Here is a 20,735-nt window from a genome sequence, read left to right on the forward strand (position 1 = left end):
AGTTAAATGTCATATTGTGATAATGACTCAATTTCCGACATAAAGACCCCATTTCAAAGATTCACAGATTATCCATATCATATAAAATCTCTTATCATAAATGTTTTGAATCTTTTTTAGAGAGAGCATGATAGAAAACGTCTGCTCACTATCCTATGGATATTATACCCCTGTTGGCTGTCTGCTTACGATTATAATCGGTTTGCTGGTTAGTATGGTTACTGGTAAGTAAAATAAAATTATATTAGGGTTTAGAAGCTGGAGTCTTGTTAGTTGGCATTGACCTTGATCAATATTTGCATAAGATCGCATTATTCATTCCACTCCGAGAGTATCTCATACCTCATGTCATATGAGATATCTCTGGTGCTCCACATTAAATCATTTTTTTAGTTTTAGTTTAGTTTAGAGATACAGAGCTGAAACAGGCCCTTCGTCCCATCGAGTCTGCTCCGACCATCGATCCCCGCACACTAACACTATCCTACACACACTGGGGATAATTTACAATTATGCCAAGCCAATTAAACCTGCTAACCTGTACGTCTTTGGAGTGTGGGAGGAAACTGGAGATCCCGGAGAAAACCCATGCAGGTCAAGAGAGATACATTCAAACTCTGTACAGACAGCACCCGTAGTCAGGATCGAACCGGGGGGTCTCTCAATTTGTGAAGCAGCAACTCTATCGCTGCGCCACCGTGCCACACCTTTTTATTAAACAATTTGTAGTTGTTCACAATTCTTTGTCCAGGAGACTGGATGAATGGGATGATGCGGATTAGTGCGGTGGAGAATCCTAACAATTATGTTGCTATATTCCGATGGGGGTGGTACACAACATTCGTTGCTTACCAGTTACATGCAGATGAACTGTATAATATAGATCAATATGTATACTGAAGGGAGACAAAAATGCTGGAGAAACTCAGCGGGTGAGGCAGCATCTATGGAGTAAAGGAATAGGGAGGTTTCACGGCAGTCGGGTCACGACCCATGACCCGTACTGTTGCTACGCTACTCCAAATGGAGTACACGCGATGTACAGCAGGTAGGCACTTACCGTTGTTACCAGCGTAGCGAGCCCGTTAAAACCCACTGAAATTGTCAATTTTTGCGCTGTAAATAATTATGGAAATCGGGATAAGCGTGAGAGACATTTAACCTACTTCAGAATTCCAAAAGTGAGGAGAAATGACGGTAGATAGAAGCGAGAGCTGAAGGGACAACAACAGCCAGAGTGCATTGGCGAACATTGGCCGTTTGCTCACTGCATTTCATCAACTAAGGCATTATTTGTGTTTTTTCTTGATTCCTTTGGCATCTAAAAAGTTTCAGAAGTGATAAATCTGGCTGTAATTTTTTTTAATTGCCCATGGTTCCCAAGTGGGTTTTTACATACAAAATGAAAACGCATCTGAAGAAAAATTTACAGCCAGATTTATCACTTCTGAGAATTTTTAGATACCAAAGGAATCAAGAAAAAACACAAATAATGCCTTACTTGATGAAATGCAGTGAGCAAACGCGATCATTCACACTTACCCCGACTTCCACAATTTTTTTCAGCGCAAAAATTCAACATTTTGGTGGTTTTTAACAGGTAGGAAAGTACGCGTTTCTTGCATTAATAACATATACCGGAAGTTACGGTTGTCTTCCAGTTGGAGCCAGCGGCTCCGTGCGTCGAGCCCTATGACCCAGTGACCTTATGTGCAATAGGTGACGTTTCGGGTCGAGACCTGGAAGCATCTATGGAGCGAAGGAATAGGTGACGTTTCGGGTCGAGACCCTTCCGGGTCTCGACCCGAAACATCACCTATTTCCTTCGCTCCATAGATGCTGCCTCACCCGCTGAGTTACTCCAGCATTTTTGTCCACCTTCGATGCTTCCAGCATCTGCAGTTCTTTCTTAAACAAATTAACAACATGATAACTTCCGTGAAATTTCCATGGTTTAAATTTCTTCCTGTATAAATGTCTTCAAACATGTTAATAATGCACAGTGATTGCTCGTCTCCTCTACTGATTTATAACATGTCTGTGCTCCATAACATCTTAATCTTCACTGTTGAACAATTTCAACATAGCATTTTACCCAAAAGCTAGAAACTCCAGTCTGAATGCGGTCGGTTCATTGTTGCTGCCGTCATCAATAACCCTGTTCTCCCCACCTCAGGAGGCAGCAAAAACGTGGATAAAGAACTCATTGCTCCTGTATTTCACACCATTCACGAGTTTCTGTTTAGAAAGAAGCCGGCTGAACCATTGCCTGAGACGGTAAGATAGTTATCATTCAACCAAGCTCTCATTAATCATTAGATTTCAATTTAATAATTTGGCTATTTAAACATATTAATATTATTAAGACACAAAGATCTGCAGATAGACACTTGTGTCTTAATAATATTAATATGTTTAAATGGCCAAATTATTAAATGCTGGAGTAACAGGCAGCATCTCTGGATAGAAGGAATGGGTGACGTTTCGGGTCGAGACCCTTCTTCGGACCTGCTTAGAAGGAATGGGTGATGTTTCGGGGCGAGACTCTTCTTCAGAGTTGCTGCCTGTCCTGCTGAGTTACTCTAGCATTTTGCATCTATGTTCAGTTTAAACCAGCGTCTGCAGTTCCTTCCTATGCAAAAACTGCAGATGCTGGAGTATTGTGTAAAACCTAAAGTGCTGGAGGAACCCAGTGGTTCAGACAGCATTTGTGGAAGGAATGGGCATGTGCCATTCACACAAAGGGTGGTGGGTGTATGGAATGAGCTGCCAGAGGAAGTAGTGAGGAAGGGACTATCGCAACGTTTAAGAAACAGCTGGAAAGGTACATGGATAGGACACGTTTAGAGGGATATGGACCAAATGCAGGCAGGTGGGATTGGGTAGATGGGACATTGTTGGCCAGTGTGGGCAAGTTGGGCCGAAGGGCCTGTTTCCACACTGCAAGTCTCAATATTATTAAATTGTAAAACTTTGGTGAACAGCAATTTGTTCCTTTGGGAATCCAGATTTCAAACCTAAAGCTACAACAGAAAATATCAAACCCATTGTCATTAATTAACAAAACGGACTCACTTTTGTCACGTTCCATGAAATTAATAGGATTTATTTTGCATCTTTAGCTTATGATCTTGGATTTCAGGTAGCCCACTTGGCTTTGAGCCCCCTTGGCTTTGAGCCCACTTGGCTTTGAGCCCACTTGGCTTTGAGCCCACTTGGCTTTGAGTCATGAGATCCTTACTACAAACTCAGCGTTGAAAATTGAATTGGTGATCCATGTAATCTCAGGTGATTGTTGTATTATTGAGGACCTTTCACAAGATCTGAGATGCCACTAGGGTTGCCAACTGTCCCGTATTAGCCGGGACATCCCGTATATTGGGCTAAATTGGTTTGTCCCGTACGGGACCACCCTTGTCCCGTATTTGACCGCTACTACTCGGGTCGAGGGGACTGTGGGGTCGGAGCGCCACGTCCGGCCCTGCCTCACCCGTCCCGACGTAGTGCAGCCCATGGAGTGCAGCAGCAGCTCCTTGCCCGTGGCCCCGTCGATCAGCAGCCCGGCCAGCTGTCTGACCTTCGGACCTTCGCTTACCGCCGACACCACCACCACCCCTCCTTCTCTTGGCCGATCATCGGTTCATGAGTTAGATGGGGTGCCGGGCTGGGCTTTGTGTGCAGTCCAGCACCCGGGCCATCTCATCACTCACCCAGCCACGGCCGAGTCGGTCAACAAATTGCCTTCGGGAATTTGGCCCTTAATTTGACCTTTTGTCCCTTATTTGGGAGTGAGAAAGTTGGCGACCCTAGATGCCACCATAGAGGCGAGATGCATGAACTAAGATTGTGCAGGTATTAAACATCTTACAGTTCAGTGTGTTTCCCAATGTTGGTGAATAATTTGGCACTTTTCTGAGCTTCTTCAAATTTGTTGCAAGGTCTCCACGGTGTAGCATTCACATACAACAAGCCGCTAGTGATACAAGCTTAATGATGCCACCACTAAGGCACGTGTAGTGATGTGAGATCAAGGGCGGCGAGTGTCCTAATGTCACTTGTGTGAACCTCTTGTGGCAGAAGAGGGCAGCCAATGGAGTAGAGCTCGCAGAGTTCTGAAGATAGACACAAAAAGCTGGAGTAACTCAGCGGGACAGGCAGCATCTCTGGAGAGAAGGAATGGGTGACGTTTCGGGTCGAGACCCTTCTTCGGACTTCTGAAGAAGTCCCGCTGAGTTACTCCAGCATTTCCTGTCTATCTTCGGTTTAAACCAGCATCTGCAGTTCCTTCCTTCACAGAGTTACGAAGCTAGCTTTACTGTTAGAGACAAGTGAAATATGAGGTGCACCTCCTCCAATTTATGCTGGTAAATTGCGCTGGCATGCGTAAATTGGAGGAGCAGCACCTCTTATTTCACTCGGGTAGTCGACACCCCAGCGGTATGAACATTGACTTCTCCAATTTCAGGTAGTCTTTGCTTTCTCCCTCCTTCCCCTCCCCTTCCCAGCTCTCCCCCAGCCTACTGTCTCCGCCTCTTCCTTTCTGTTTCCTGCTCCCCCCCGACATCAGTCTGCAGAAGGGTCTTGACCCGAAACTTCGCCTACTCCTTTTCTCCATAGATGCTGCCTCACCCGCTGAGTTTCTCCAGCATTTTTTGTCTACTTCCTGTTTTCTTTGTGTTTGCCTCCACCTATGGCCCTTCACACGGTATTCCCCTCCCCCCCACTTCATTTGATATCCAAGTGATGATAGCCATCTTACACCCATTTACATGGCTAATCCTAACCTCCACTACTCTCTCTGGCCAACCGTAGTCTCCTTGCCTTTCTCTCCCTATCCTTTACTGGCTCCTAGTCTGATCCTCAATACCAACATCCACTTTGTAAATCTTTGCCAAATGAAGATTTTTTTATGCATGATTCACACAAGAAAGGCACACTGTTTTCTAATCTAGTTTTCAGGCTTCATTAATTATGACAATTGTTGTCCTCCTAAACCCAGGAGGGAAAAACAATTGTCCTTCTGAGACAACCCAGTTTATGGTCTTCATTCTTGAATGCATTGGTTAATGAACCCAAAGGATTGCCCTTTTTAAAAAACGAATACCTCTCTACACTGCAATACTCTTCTGAATGTTCTTCTTCTTATCAACAAGTTCAGTATCCAACTAATTACACATTTACTCTACTTTCTCGCAAGTCACTTTTAATTCCCCAAAAGCCTCATTACATTTCTCAGACCCGATGATTTCACCGAATCTTCAATGAATGTTGCAATCCCGAAACATTTATTTTTTTTCCCCTCCATCTTTCCTGAAATCAGGAACAGAAATTAGTAATTAGCTCAGTCAGTCAGTCAACTTTATTTGTCACATACACATACAAGACGTACAGTGAAATGAAAGTGGCAATGCGTGCGGGATTGTGCAAAACAACAGAACAGAACAGAACCAGTATTTACATTTTAGAAAAATAAAAAGACACAACACAACAGTAATTACGCCCCGGTGAGATCAGAGTTTACGGCCCTGATGGCCTGTGGGAAGAAAGTCCGTCTCATTCTCTCTGTTTTCACAGCATGACAGCGGAGGCGCTTGCCTGACCGTAGCAGCTGGAACAGTCCGTTGCTGGGGTGGTAGAGGTCCTTCATGATCTTGCTGGCTCTAGATCTGCACCTCCTGGTGTATAGGTCCTGCACGGGGGGGGAGTGTAGTTCCCATGAGTTTCCACTAGAGCGTCCACTCTGAAAATGCGCCTGCTTTTAGTCGAGTGTCAAGAGAGTTTTATTGTCGTGTCCCAGATAGAACAATGAAATTCTTACTTGCGGCAGCACAACAGAATGTGTAAATTATTGTGAATCATGCATAAAAAAAATGTTTTTGCACGTTTTGATGTCTTTTCTGTTCGATGTCTTGCCCACGGTGAAGTTGGAACTTTCTGTTGTGTTGGTGTCACTGGTGTCATTCTGCTCTTGGCTAAGCTGTGTCTCAGTTACCTCAATGGGGTCAAGGAAAGAGCGTTCTCATCACGGCCCTGTTTCCACCAATCCTTCCACCACCACGCACAAGAAGCGACAAGACAGACATGTGTGTGTTCAGTTCTGTCTGAACAACTTCTAATCTCTTGTGTAGATTCGATAAGAAGAAGTTACCTCAATTCCCTTTATTCCTTTAAATCACTCATGTTATTTAGAATACTCCCTAACCGCAATTGAAACTTGTCTTTGTCTGCTTTGCGAACATTCTTTATCCTCCAGTTTTTTCTTTATTATTTTTCTTTTTTTAACACCAACTGTATGTAAACTCTAAACATTAGTTATTCAGCTTTCCAAACTTCCATTCATAATTGTTCATAGTTCTGAATATCATTGAAGGGATGAAAATAAGGTTTGAGTGATACTCATTGAAATTTTTTTTCTTCACAGGCCATAGAACTGTTGGAAACCACTCCTGAAACAATCTTCACTACAGGTCACCATTCTTCTAATACTCAGGTAAAATCACATAGCTGTTGTGGCACATGCTGTGAATGTGTATAAGCAGTGATTAGGGAATAAATGGATGTGTCATTATGTTGTAAGTGTGTTTAATGTCAATATCTGAAGTTGAAGAATTCTGATTCACCCCCTTATGAAAATGTTGCACCTCTAATCCTGAATAATTGTATTTGCTATTTAAAAAATATTTCCTGGTGTTTGTGCAGGTTTCCCCTGGAACGTTTGTGGTTTGGATTCCGTTTCTACCACTCTGCCCCTTGCTCTATCTCGATGTTTTCATGTTGCAATCACATTAATAGTTTGGTTAGAGAAAATACATATTTGGTAATGTCCGTTTATCTCAATTTTTACAGAATGTAAAGTCTGTTCAGCCGCTGGTGCCCAAATAAATAGTGATGAAAGTCTTGAACATTGGCGACTCAAGAAGTTATAAACACACAACAAAGGTCAAAATATGAAATGTAATGTTTGCGGTGATGCTGGCTATCTATTAATTGAATTGGAAAGGAAGTAAATAATTATTAACATTTTTGAAAATAAGTTAGCATGGGATTAAATATGTTGTAAAGTTGGCTTTGTGATGAGAATGTAACTATGGGGTTATGAGGCCAGCTACGACTTTTTCTCGTATAATGTCTATGTTCCATGTCCCACTGTGATTTGCCAGTACTGATTGCATTGTCCCTACTTCAGGTTTAAAAATCTATTAATTATAAACAGAAGCATTGTTAGCAACATGGATTCATGAACTTTTAAAGTTTGTGTTTCCAATGACAGTAAATGTTAGAACCCACAAACTGTTTATGATAACAGCAGATCTAAAAAATAGCTATCTATTACTGTATCCGTCGTTCAATATGTGGCCTCTTATTCATCGGCGAGACTAAACATAGACTGGGCGATCGTTTCGCCGAACGCCTTCGCTCAGCCCGCCTGATCTCCCGGTTGCTAAACACTAATTCTCCTTCCCATTCTTACACAGACCTTTGTGTCCTAGGTCTCTTCCATTGTCAGAGTGAGGCTAAACACAAATTGGAGGAACAGCAGCTCATATTTAGCTTGGGCAGCTTACAGCCCAGTGGTATGAATATTGATTTCTCTAACTTCAAGTAACCCCGACATTTTCTTTCTCTCTATCCCCCACCCAAGTTGTACTCGCTTCTCCGCTAACAATGGCCTGTTTCCTTTATCGTTACTTTTTTGCGTATCTTTCATTCATTGCCCTTTATTTCTCTACATTATCGTGTATATCTCTCGTTTCCCTTATCCCAAACCAGTCTGAAGAAGAGTCTTGACCTGAAACGTCACCCATTCCTTCTCACCGGAGATGCTGCCTGTCCCGCTGAGTTGCTCCAGCATTTTGTGGCTATCTATTTTATGTTGTAGGATTTTAGCCTGTATTAGCAATGTGTTTCTAGACAACTGACTTCAAGTTATCTCAAGCTGACAAGCAAATGGAGTGATACAATAGTGTAAATGCTGATGATGAGAGCTGGTCTACTTGTATATGTTGAGTTCCACCGTTGAATCCTGACATTGAAATCTTTACCATTGGCGTCCTTTCATTAACAACTAATTTGATTATTAGAAAGATCATTTCTATTAACCTACTTGGTGCGATTTCTAAAATGAATTTCATTGCAACGGATTCTTATGATTGGTGTGGTTTTCGAGGAGAATAATGTCATGGCAAAAACTCAAACCATAAGTAGTAACAGATTTAACCTTGCCGGATCAGGGCAGAATCTAAAATAACATTGGGAAATAGTTCATCCCAGAATTAGGATATTACTTTTAGATTCTGGTGGAGAAAAGCAATAATTCTAATTCAGTAACATGAGTGAATCCCAGCATACCTTTCCTTGTGATATATTTTCTAAACAAGGGAAATCCAGTAAATATTGCTGCCGCTGGTCAAGTAACCCAATATACAAGGAATGTGGTCAGATAGATGATTGTACCCGATTTCATCAAATATAATCTCTAGAACACAAATTCTGGAATTTGCTGTATATTGTTGACAGCTAAATAGCCGATGACGTCTGTGTAATATCTCTACATATCTCATCTAACTACATGTCAATCTTTCACCCAGTTAATCCAAGATTCCAGAGTTAAAATTTGGAAATAGGCACTTTATTAAATTCTAAGGAGCACTTTAGTGCAAGATTGGCTGATGTTGTTTCAAATAATGTTGGACTTGTAGCCAGACTAGACCTTATGGGGAACTTGAAGGCCAATTTTAATATGATTATGCCATTTATAATCTAGTTTCAATTTTGTGTTCTGAATTAAATGTTTGAACTTGCGGTGGGATATTTTGGTAATTTTTGAAACCATGTACAAAAATAATCAATAAACCTAATCTTACAAATAATACCGTAAACACGTTTGTGTCTCATGCATTTTGGGAGATGACTTTGTTACGTAATTTTGGGAAAGAATAGTTCTGTTTTTACTAAATATCTTTTGTTTGAAAGCTATGAAATGTCACATTCACAGCCGGCAATAACGGTAATTATTTGGTGCATCAATGCAGAAAAGGGGAACATTAAATTGAAGCTAAGGAGAAGATCCAAACGCTGGGTGATTCTTATGGGGTTTGTGCTTTGGAACTAACTGCGGCTAAAGCCTAGCTGAAGAAGTGTACAGGATTGCAGCGTGTCCAATCTACAACTGCAGATACCAGTCTCAGCACCTCCAAACCCATGTTCTCTACCACCGGCAAGGACAAGGGCAGCAGATGCCTGGGAACACTGCTCCACCACGCTAACTCGGAAAAGGATTGTCCAGGTCCTTCATCATTGCTGTGCCTAAATCCTGATATGTCTCCCACTAACACGGGTCGTACTTAGAAATTGAGTGACAGATTCTCTTTCTATTATTTAATCTCTTACAGATGGCCTCTTATTTAGGGATCCCACAACTATTTTAATTAAAACATTTCCTTCAGATATGAAAATATTTCATTGATATTTATATTTTCAGTACAGTAGGCTAGAACCGTTTAGTAAGAGTGTCGGGGGTTATGGGGAGAAGACAGGAGAATGGGGTGGAGAGGGAGAGATAGATCAGCCATGATGATCCAGGTGTACTGTAGAGAGCATACTGACTGGTTGCATCATGGCCTGGTTCGGCAACTTGAACGTCCAGGAGCAGAAAAGACTACAAACAGTTGTGACTACTGCCCAGTCCATCACCGGCTCTGACCTCTCCACCATCGAAGAGATTTATCGGAGTCGCTGCCTCAAAAAGGCAGCCAACATCATCAGAGACCCACAATAAGAGGTAAAAATGTCATTAGAGTTGACAGGCTCTCATTTTACGACGTGAAAACAAGGAGCTGCAGATGCTGGCTTACAAAAAGACACAAAGTGCTGGAGTAACTCAGCAGTTCAGCGACGTCACCGATCCATGTCCTTCAGAGATATTGCCTGACCTGCTGTGTTACTCCAAAACTTTGTGCCTTTTTCTGATTTTAACATTATGCTTAGCACCCAAGTCAAATGGGTCTTAGCATCTTGTTAGGCGTGAACAAGTGTGGCGCTGAAGGGCCTGTTCCTGTGCTGTACTAAATGCACTGTGGTCCTGAGCAAATAAATGCCTACGGGACTTCACGGGGGTACCATCAGCTACGAAATTCTTGAAATGAACTCCATTGGCGAGCTCTTAGCTTTAAACAATTGGTCACATGCGCTTCAGTTACACTAATGAAGAATATAGTCCAATATTTTATTGCATTAACCCAGAGCAACAGATTAAAAAAATTACATTCCCAGTATTTTAAAGCATGATTTACCATTGCAATTGTGCAAGTCTAAAACAATTCATAAATAATTCAGAAATCCAGTAAAAAAGTTCCATTCAGCAGTTGCTTATTTCTTGGACACATCCAAAATGATTCATGCTTTTCACAATTCATACCAAAACATGTATCGGTTACATATCTTTTCATTGGATCAGATTTGTACTCGCACAATAACGTAATTAGAATTGCTGCTTCCTTTCACAGCAGCCGATACTATTTTTATAAACATTGCATATTATCGGTAAACTTCACATGACAAATTCATGAGTTCGGTCCAGCTCATTGCTCAGTCACTCCAGAAGGACTTAACTGCTTGTTGCCACATGTCTATGGTTGAGCAGTTAATGAGCTTGTCGTTTCAGTTGTCGGTAGGCCACAGACTGCTGTAGTTTCAGCCGTTCGTTGTTTTTCCTGAACAGACCCATCACTCTAATCACGGCCACATAAAGGCACTGTTGTCAGATTATTTGAGGACAAGTCAACTAGAATTAAGCGTTTACCTACTGTAGACACCAGTCATCTAAACAGCTAATTGATGGCAGACTGTGACATCAATGGACCACTCCCATTCTTCTACAAACTCTGTGGACTTAGAACATCCAATGAAAGCACATTCACTTGCCACGTGGAACAGAAACCTTCTGTATTATAACTGTAAGCTTTAATTTAGGGAATTTATGCATCAATTATTTTACGTGATCAGTACATGCTGCTGTAATTCTATTACATTGGGCAAGGACAAGTTATTGTTGTTAACTGCCAGTTCATTTATGTTAGAATGTTTCATCTCCAAGACATAGTCATACAGCATAGAAACAGGCCCTTCAGCCCAATGTGCCGTGCTAACCAACACGCCAAAGCCATATCCCTCTAAACCTGTCCTATCAATGCACATGTCCATTAACAACATTGTTTTTACCATGTAAAATGTCAAAAGGCACTTTACAGAGTCATTGCCAAAGATAATTCAACATAAACTCAAGACAATATTAAGAATGATAACCAAAAGCTAGAGAGAGTGAGGAAAGACTAGATGTGGTTCGGAAAGAATTAAATAGAGGATGCTCGGAAGTTGGGAACAGGAAGAGCGTGGTTGTCTTGGAGAGCTGGAGAGGATTAGAGAGAGGGATAGTGAGGCCCTGGCAAAATCTGAAAAGAGTGAGAATGTTACAACCAACGAGTGGACACTTCAGTAAGCAGGAGAAGCCAATTCTGTGGGTGCTGTGAACATCACCCAGCTGAACAGGAATGGAGGGTCCCTTCGGGAGATTGGTTTGGCCAACCATGTAAAGGCTGCAATGGTTTGAAGATGAAGGGGAAGATAGATCATAATACCCAGCACATGATTATCAATTTAATAAAAAGTCGATTCAGTGAACGACAGGGCCAGAGGGCTTTTGAATGGAAGAAGTTCAGAAACAATGTAGTGGATTGAGAGGTGAGAGTTCAGGACCAGAGTAACAGTGCTGAATTACTATCTACCTCTTTGATGACCTTCGGATATCCTTGATCGGACTTTGCTGGCTTCACCTTGCACTAGACGTTATTATTCCCTTATCATGTATCTATACACTGTAAATGGATCGATTGTAATCATGTGTTGTCTTTCCGCTGACTGGTTAGCACGCGACAAAAGCTCTTCACTGTACCTCGGTACACGTGACAATAAACTGAACTGAAACTAAACCAAGGGGTTTGGAGGAGAGGCTGTAGTCGGAGGCCAACAACCTAGAGCGGTGGTGACATCAGCTTTAAAGTAGACAACTGTATGGAAGAGAGTGAACCATTACCGATATTAGCTGTCTCTGAGGCCAGGCAGAGAAGTCGCTGTACAGCAGGTTAGTGGGAATAGGTTGAAAGGAGCAGGAGGCTAATGCACAAGGACATGGGAGCAATCGCTTGGGAAAATGTTGCCAGTGGGCTAAGGGACAGAGTCAACCAGCTGTCTGGATGGTCTCAATCTGATTGGCAACATGTCCACGTTCCCCAAACCAGGATATTGTTGGGAAAGGAAGTGGCTACCAGTCAACGTTTTGCAATATTGAGCAGGAAAGCTGATAACTGGCAGCTAATACCCGTCTCATACAAATGGAGAAATACTCCACTAGTAGCATGTTGCCCCTGCAGTACCGTTCAGCATGTTGGGAATTAACAGATCAAATCGTGGAAGTAAAGTAAAAGATGCAATTTCAACTAATTTTACATTTTAAGACAGAATGTCTTTATTCAACATGAACTAATTGCTTAGCATGTAAGGATTAGTGTGTATGTGTAGGGTAGTGAAATTATCACATCTGACGATACACACTGATCTTTTTTTCTTCTCCCATTATGTAGTATGTTTACATATTATGTTGTGCTGCAGCAAGCAAGAATTTGATTGTCCTATATGGGACACATGACGATAAAGCCTTCTTGACTCTTGATGCCAGGATCAGACTGCAGCTTACATCCAGCTGTATGTGATTGAACAGGTGGGCAGGCGTGGACCATTTACTCCCTAAAAGCCCTGTCCCACGGTGCGAGTTCATTCCAAGAGCTCTCCCGAGTTTGCCCTGATTCGAACTCGGAGATTTACGGTAATGGCCACTCGTCGGTACTGGGGGCTCTCGTGGACATTTTTCAACATGTTGAAAATTCTTCACGAGTCTTCCCGTGCTTACCTGCCGTTAGCGAGTCTTAGCGAGCCTTCCCTAGTACCTGCCATTAGCGTTACGAGCCGCTAAGAGAAGTCCCTGAGCTCCGACGTACCCGCTCTTCTTCTTGGTTCTTGGTTTCTTGGTCCTCCAAAATATTCCAAATGGAATTTAAACTGGAGGTGGTGAAGGGAGGGCTTAAGCCAGAAAGGGTTATTGGGAAGAAAGAGCTTCACTGTATTTGATTTTTTTAAAACTCGGGAGCGCTCATGGAATGAACTCGTACCGTGGGGCAGGGCTATTAAGCTTGCCCCCCCTGCCCACCCCATCACATCATGGCTGCTCACATCCAAGGTCCATAAACCAGAAACATGACAAAAGCTGTTGTGTCAGAATTGAAATTTTCAGAAATGTAAGTGTGTTTGAACAGGTGAAACGATGTTAGTAACGGCAATGTTTTTCACTGGAGGGATGGAGGGAGAAACGGGTTGTGCAAATGCACTTTGAATGCTTAAATCACTATTCTACTGACCTCAGAATGGAAAATCGTTAGTTATCAGCAATTCAGATTCATGACATGTATAACAAAATGAATCATATCCATGGAACTGCTTCATATGAACCATTAAAGCTAAAGACAGATTAAATCGTTTAGTGCAATTGCCAAAATATAAAGGAACCAAGCCCGATCGCATTACACATACTCTTAGAGTTAAGGCAATGCTCATTATTTTCACATTATTTTTCACAACTAACAAACCAACAGAATATTAACACTCAGCAGAAACATCTTACATTGCAAACAAATAAATTTGAAACTATGCAGAAAACGCGTACTTTAAAATCAGCTCTGAACATACATTAAACATTATAAAGTTAAATCTATCACTCACCAGATATAAAGATAACCCCCCCAATAAATAAATAAATTACTCCTTTTAATTATCAGCACCATAAAAAGATTATGCAGATAATGAAAACATAGACTGCACTGTGTTGTGAATAACCGTTCCCCACTCAAAGTCCCAAACACAGATAGTTTACTACCAGTTGATTAAGAAAGAACTGCAGATGCTGGAACAGATCGAAGGTAGATAAAGAATGCTGGAGAGACTCAGTGGTGAGGCAGCATCTATGGAGAAAAGGAATAGGCGACGAAATGTCTCTCCATAGATGCTGCCTCACCCGCTGAGTTTCTCCAGCATTTTGTGTCCATCTTTTGTTTACAACAAGGACTGCTGCCACTGGGAAGAGCAGTGGGATTTATGTTCCGTGTGAGGTGGTGATCATGGCCCTTCTGTCAGAGGGTATTCAAGCAGAGACCAGGTAGCACACAGTGACAATAGTACACAAAGGATAGGATACGCTTGCTTGGTAGCCGCAAGGTCCTGTCCCGATGAACACTACACCTGGATTTTGTGCTGCCTCAGATCAGAAACCGTGCACGGGAGCTTGGGGAGGGAAACAAAGAGGGAGGAGAAACTATTTAGGATGGCAGAGTTGTGAGTGTGGAGGGCGGTGGAGGCTGGTCCTCCGGATACCTTCAAGAGAGAGCGAGATAGGGCTCTTAAAGATAGCGGAGTCAGGGCATATAGGGAGAAAGCAGGAACGGGGTACTGATTTTGGATGATCAGCCATGATCACATTGAATAGGCTCGAAGGGCCGAATGGCCTACTCCTGCACCTATTGTCTATTGTTTTATCTGAAAATACAGTAGTTCATGTGTTTAACATGAGAAGGGTAAGTAATGCCAGTGGAGCCAATCCACGTGCATTGCTATGACCATGATATGCTGCTGTGTGCAGCTCGAGCGGGCAGAGGGTAGATACACAGGGTAACAAGCCTTTGGTACATGTTGCCCCCATTTAAACAGGCATGTGGACTGCTTTGTCTCCATGGATAAGAGTGTGAAGAACACTGTCATTCAACTCGAGTGTAAACTTAGGGAATGATCACCTGTATTTGGACTTAAAGATGGAAAAGGATCACAAACAGTGCAGAGTTATATAAAGCTATAAATTTGAGACTAAATAAGGACAGTGCCCCAGTACAAACCTCTACTCAAGGAGGTCTGAAAGCACAGCTTTCAATGGGCTCATTGTTTTGTCTGGATAACCAATCTCCTGCTGATTTAGTCGTTCATTGTCCTGTTTATGGGAAATGATCAATGGACTGAGAAATGTTGTGGTTCACACGATACTGTGCTGATCTGCCCTATCCATTCAAGTAAATTGATCCACAATGGTGTCGGACATGCTCCAATCCTAGGAGCAGCCGTAACCAAGAAACACATTTATACTTCAGGATTATAACTTGGCTGATATCCTCCTTCTTCACCGAAACAATAAAGCACGGAACAGCCCAGAACTGATGGCGTTTGTCACCAGGACTTTTGTTTTACTTCATAAAAAAAAAATGTTCTTCCTGTGAGGAAAATATTGACTTGTATTAAAGATGTAGAGGCAGTCAAACTGCAGCTCCATTAACTGGAGGACTACATTCACATTCTGCCTCAGATTATCCTGCAGCTTTAGTAGACACTTTGAGGTTTGGCTTGTCGACATGTCTATTTTGTAAGTGTCAGACCGCAAGGAGTAGTCTCTTCACACGTTGCCACGTTGCCCTTTGAAGGCCTCGTAGCTGGAATGCATTTACAAACTGAAACATTTCCCTTTCAACCTTCCATCCCTTGGTCTATTGGAAGTTGTCAGTCACGGACGGTGGCAACTGTCTCAGTTCCGCTGCCTCCTGGTAGTAGTACGGATGAAACACTCTCTCCTGGCTGCAGATCCGCATTGCCAAGTATGTGTGGAGTAACAGGTGGGGGAAACGGAGAGTGAAATAGCAAACAAATTCATCCGGGACCGAGCCCAGAGTCTCACGTACATCCTCGGGCAATTCTCTATAATGATGTTTCTGTAAATAAAACAGGGAAAGCAAGACTTAGTACCCAGGAAAACAGACATTTCCCTTACACGGACAGTCATAGAGTGATACTGTGTGGGGAAAAGGCCCTTCAGCCCAACATGTCCCTGCTACACTAGTCCACATCCCTCCAAACCTGTCCTATCCATTTACCTGTCTAACGGTTTCTTGAATGTTGGGATAGTCCCAGCCTCAACTACCTCCTCTGGCAGCTCGTTCCCTACACCCACCACCCTTTGTGTCACCAATTTACCCGTGACTCCTGGCACGTTTGTTTCCTAATCCTCAAACAGATATCTCAGCCTCAACACCTTTAACAACAAACCCAGCCCCTCCTGTCCCAATGAACTCACCCACAGCAGCTTGTGTCTACATGGTGAATGGGGAACAAACACACATCACTGAACCCATCCAATAAAAATTATTCACTTCCAATCATTTTGCTGTCACAGAATATTTTAAGCATTTTGCTCCAGGTCTCTGTTCCCTTATTTTCCTGCAGACGGTCTGAGATCTGCTTCTCAAAGTCACTCTACAACTGGGCTGCCTTGAAGAGGTGAACATGCCGAGATACAACTCATTCTATTCCACCTACACAGGAGTGCTGCTCTCTGTCCCTTCCCGAACGAGCTGCTTGGGTGGAACGAGCTTCGAGATGAAGTAGTAGAGACAGCTACAAAAACAATATGCGAAAGATCTTGGGACAGGTACAGATAGGAATGGTTCAGAGGGATATGGTCAGGGCTCAGGTTAATGGGACCAGCCTGGCTGGGGCGAGTTGGGCTAAAGGACCTGTGTCCATGCTGTATAATTCTATGCCTCTAATAAATGTCCTTACTTCACCCGCACTTAAAGCCCTGTCCCACGGTACGAGTTCATTCCAAGAGCTCTCCCGAGTTTAAAAAACCCAAACTCGTAGTAGAAGAACTCAGCAGGTCAGGCAGCATCTGTGGAGGGAATGCCATCCACTCCTCAGATGCTGCATGCTCCACTGAGTTTCTCCAGCACTCTGGGTTTTACTCGGGATTCCAGCATCTGCAGCTCTTTGTCTCACCCCATCCCAACTTGGAGATATATCATTGTTCCTAAATGCTGGAATCCAATGGGAGTGCCTTCAGCAGAGGGGCAATGAGGTTGTGCAATAAATGAGGGTCTTGCCTGCTCCACACACATCTCACAAATGAATTCAACTGCCAGCTGACCCCTGACGAGTCAGAGCAGTAATTACATTTTAACAGCTGACCTGAAAGCGACATAACTGCAATTATTCAAGGATACAATAGATCATTCTTAGATCAGTTGATTTATCTTAGAACAACTGACATTGACTAACTGTGTGGTACCTTGTTCCTCATTGCACGCAGCAGATCTCGCACCGAGCTCCCTTTATACGATCGGAATTTTCTGAGATCTACAAAGAGAAGATTGTTTCAGATGAACCGATCTCAAACACTGGGCTTTACATCCTTATCGCAAACCAACCAGCCTCACTGACGTGTGTGAACGGCGATCTGATAGCAAACACACAAAGCTGACTCACGCTAGCCCACCTTCAGCAACAGCTGGAGCTGGCTGGTCAGGTGCAGAATGAGGACTGAGAATTGTTGTCTGCAGAGTTTGAAACATATAAGATTGTTAAGGGCTTGGACACACTAGAGGCAGGAAACATGTTCCCGATGTTGGGGGAGTCCAGAACCAGGGGCCACAGTTTAAGAATAAGGAGTAAGCCATTTAGAACGGAGACGAGGAAACACTTTTTCTCACAGAGAGTGGTGAGTCTGTGGAATTCTCTGCCTCAGAGGGCGGTGGAGGCAGATTCTCTGGATGCTTTCAAGAGAGAGCTAGATAGGGCTCTTAAAAATAGCGGAGTCAGGGGAATATGGGGAGAAGGCAGAAACGGGGTACTGATTGGGGATGATCAGCCATGATCACATTGAATGGCGGTGCTGGCTCGAAGGGCCGAATGGCCTACTCCTGCACCTATTGTCTATTGTCTATCCCCAAAAAAATATTATTTTCTCTACAGATGCGACTGTTCTTTTCAGATCAGATTGTTTTTTCTTCATCTACTTCGAACTGGTAATTTGCAAAGTAATTAATAGCTTGGCCACTTTGGTATCCATCTTATCAGACATCCCTAGCTGTATTCTTTCACTCCAGTAAATTTTCATTATCTATTTTCTTCTCTAATCTCAGTTTGAAATAAAACCCAGGATAACAAAGTTTAACAGTTGCTGGTGCCGCTAACATATACCTCTGATCCCATTAAACCTGGGTCAGCACAGAGGAAAGGAAAAGGAGTAGCAATTTGTGTAAAACTGTGGTTGGGATGAATCAGCAGAGTTTAAGATTAATCATTTAGTTACAGCACAATCCACATGATCTGCTCACCTGTCTGCAGAGGGACGGTGATATGCTCTTTCCAGTCACCTTGAACCACACTTCGCCCTCCCCGTTCGAGTTCTCTCACTATTGGTCCATCCAGAGGTTCCTTTTCTATTCGATCACTGATATCCTGTAACGATTAAGCCAAAGATAACTTCATCTTGGCGTGCAACAATTGGACATCTTGTACCTGGTGTAATGACTCAGGCTTACACAATTCATTAACATGTACGACCTGCGAAATAAAACACTCGGCTCGGTGTTGAATGGAACAGTAGCAAACCTGGAAAAATTGAAGCTGCTTCTCAAGACTCCAAAAGAAAGGGTTTTTCAGGACACACTTGGCCGAGGGGCGTTTTTGAGGGTCCATGTTTATCATTTCTTGAATTAAGTCACGAGCAATAATATCGTCTGGAAAATAAAACGAATTACTAGTAAATGAATCCGGAGAAATCAATCTCTCACTGCTGCCTTCCTGACGACAGAAGCTAGGCTTGTATTCACTGGAGTTTAGAAGGATGAGGGGGTGATCTTATAGAAACATATAAAATTATAACAGGACTGGACAAGCTAGATGCAGGAGAAATGTTCCCAATGTTGGGCGAGTCCAGAACCAGGGGCCAGTCTTACAAGAAAGGGGAGGTCATTTAAGATTGAGGTGAGAAAAAATGTTTTCACCCAGAGAGTTGTGAATTTGTGGAATTCCCTGCCACAGAGGGCAGTGGAGGCCAAATCACTGAATGGATTTAAGAGAGAGTTAGATAGAGCTCTAGGGGCTAGTGGAATCAAGGGGAGAAGGCAGGCATGGGTTATTGATTGGGGATGATTAACCATGATCACAATGAATGGCGGTGCTGGCTCGAAGGGCCGAATAGCCTCCACCTGCACCCATATTCTACGCTTCTGTTTCTAGAAACACCAGGCTCAATCAATGTGGTTTCTGCAAAGATTAAGCTGATCGGACATCAAAGGATGATAGTTCATGGCCGATGTGATTTCACATTTTTTGCACATTCACCTCTTAAGTGGACCCGAGTTGTACATTAAGGTAATTGGCCCTTTGGCCCAACCAGTCCATGCCAACCAAAACGCCCGTCTACGCTAATCCTACATTCCAGCATTTGGCCCATACATTCCTATCCATGTACCTCAAGCCCCATGGGGTTTGGTCAAAGGCTTTCTGAAATGCAGCCCAACCACTGGTTCTCTCTTCCCCAGTCTACCAATTACATCTTCAAAACACAGTCAGGTTAGTCAAAAGTGATATCCCTTTCATTAGTACACGTTGGCTAGTCCTGTTGTTGTTATCACATTCTTTACTTAAAACTAATAATATACCATTGGTGACCAGATGACTGCTCTGCTGTTCTTTTGTTTTCTTTACATTTTGCGGTTGTATTCACCAATAATGTACTTGACATCAATTTATAGATTGACAAGAACAAAGCAGTTTTTCTAACATTGTGGCCATAATTACAATTTAAATCAATAACAAGAACAAGTGCCGGTTCCCAAAGCAGGGCGGCCGACCGAGATCAACGACTAGAGACCGGTGGCCCTTACATCCCATATCATGAAAACAATGGAGCGGCTACTCATTCGTCTACTGAGACCACAAGTCCAGCACGCACTCGACCCACTACAGTTTGCATACCAGGAGAACATTGGGGTGGATGACGCAGTCCTCTACATGCTGCACCGGATCTACTCCTTTTTGGACAAACCCGGTGGCTATGTGAGGATTATGTTCTTCGACTTCTCAAGTGCGTTCAACACCATCCAACCCCTGATTCTGAATGACAAGCTTAAGAAGATGGGGGTGGATTCCACATTTATCTCCTGGATATACGACTACCTGACGGGTCGACCAGAGTTTGTCAAGCTGGGGGACAGTGTGTCTGGCACAGTGGTGTGCAATGTTGGAGCCCCACAGGGAACGGTTCTGGCCCCTCTTCACCCTGTATACAGCAGACTTTAACTATAAGTCTGACACATGCCACGTACAGAAATATTCAGATGATACAGCGATTGTGGCATGTGTAAGGAACGGGCAGGAGGAGGAATACAGGAACTTGACCAGTTCCTTTTGTGCCTGGAGTGAAGAGAACTGTCTCATCCTGAACACAACTAAGACTAAAGAGATGGTGGTTAACTTTGGCAGGTCCAAGCTCCCCCTTCAGCCGGTCAACGCTGCAGGGGCTGACATTGAGGTGGTGCAGACATATAAATACCTTGGAGTGCACCTTGATAACAAACTGGACTGGTCTGTCAACTCTGACTCCCTCTACAAAAAAGGCCAGAGCAGACTCTTTTTCCTCAGAAGGCTCAAATCCTTCAATGTGTGTAATGATATGCTGCACATGTTTTACAACACTGTGGTTGCAAGTGTTATTTTCTACGCTGTTGTCTGCTGGGGCAACAGCATTAGTGCAAAAAACTACAAGAAGCTGGTCAAACTGGTTAAACGAGCTAGCTCAGTGCTGGAGG

The 20,735-nt window shown here is 43.1% G+C and overlaps 2 protein-coding genes across 2 annotated transcripts in view; one reads left to right on the forward strand and one right to left on the reverse strand.

Annotated features, from left to right (window-relative positions):
• LOC116987728 (sodium-coupled monocarboxylate transporter 1-like) overlaps nt 1–7,178 on the forward strand; it is a 28,909-nt gene extending 21,731 nt beyond the window's left edge. Inside the window, exons 14-17 of the mRNA XM_033043959.1 lie at nt 121–224; nt 2,177–2,277; nt 6,422–6,490; nt 6,847–7,178. Coding sequence (XP_032899850.1) covers nt 121–224; nt 2,177–2,277; nt 6,422–6,490; nt 6,847–6,882 — 310 coding nt within the window. The 3' untranslated portion in view covers nt 6,883–7,178. The remainder of the gene's footprint in view (nt 1–120; nt 225–2,176; nt 2,278–6,421; nt 6,491–6,846) is intronic.
• Nucleotides 7,179–13,569: 6,391 nt separating this feature from the next.
• Nucleotides 13,570–20,735, reverse strand: part of ern1 (endoplasmic reticulum to nucleus signaling 1) — a 59,728-nt gene continuing 52,562 nt past the window's right edge. The window contains exons 19-22 of the mRNA XM_033044116.1: nt 18,532–18,659; nt 18,255–18,378; nt 17,207–17,274; nt 13,570–15,854 (exon numbers count right to left, since the gene is read on the reverse strand). Of these exons, the coding sequence (XP_032900007.1) occupies nt 15,633–15,854; nt 17,207–17,274; nt 18,255–18,378; nt 18,532–18,659 (542 nt within the window). The 3' untranslated portion in view covers nt 13,570–15,632. The remainder of the gene's footprint in view (nt 15,855–17,206; nt 17,275–18,254; nt 18,379–18,531; nt 18,660–20,735) is intronic.

The sequence above is a fragment of the Amblyraja radiata genome, chromosome 26, assembly GCF_010909765.2.
Source record: "Amblyraja radiata isolate CabotCenter1 chromosome 26, sAmbRad1.1.pri, whole genome shotgun sequence".
Taxonomy (NCBI): domain Eukaryota; kingdom Metazoa; phylum Chordata; class Chondrichthyes; order Rajiformes; family Rajidae; genus Amblyraja; species Amblyraja radiata.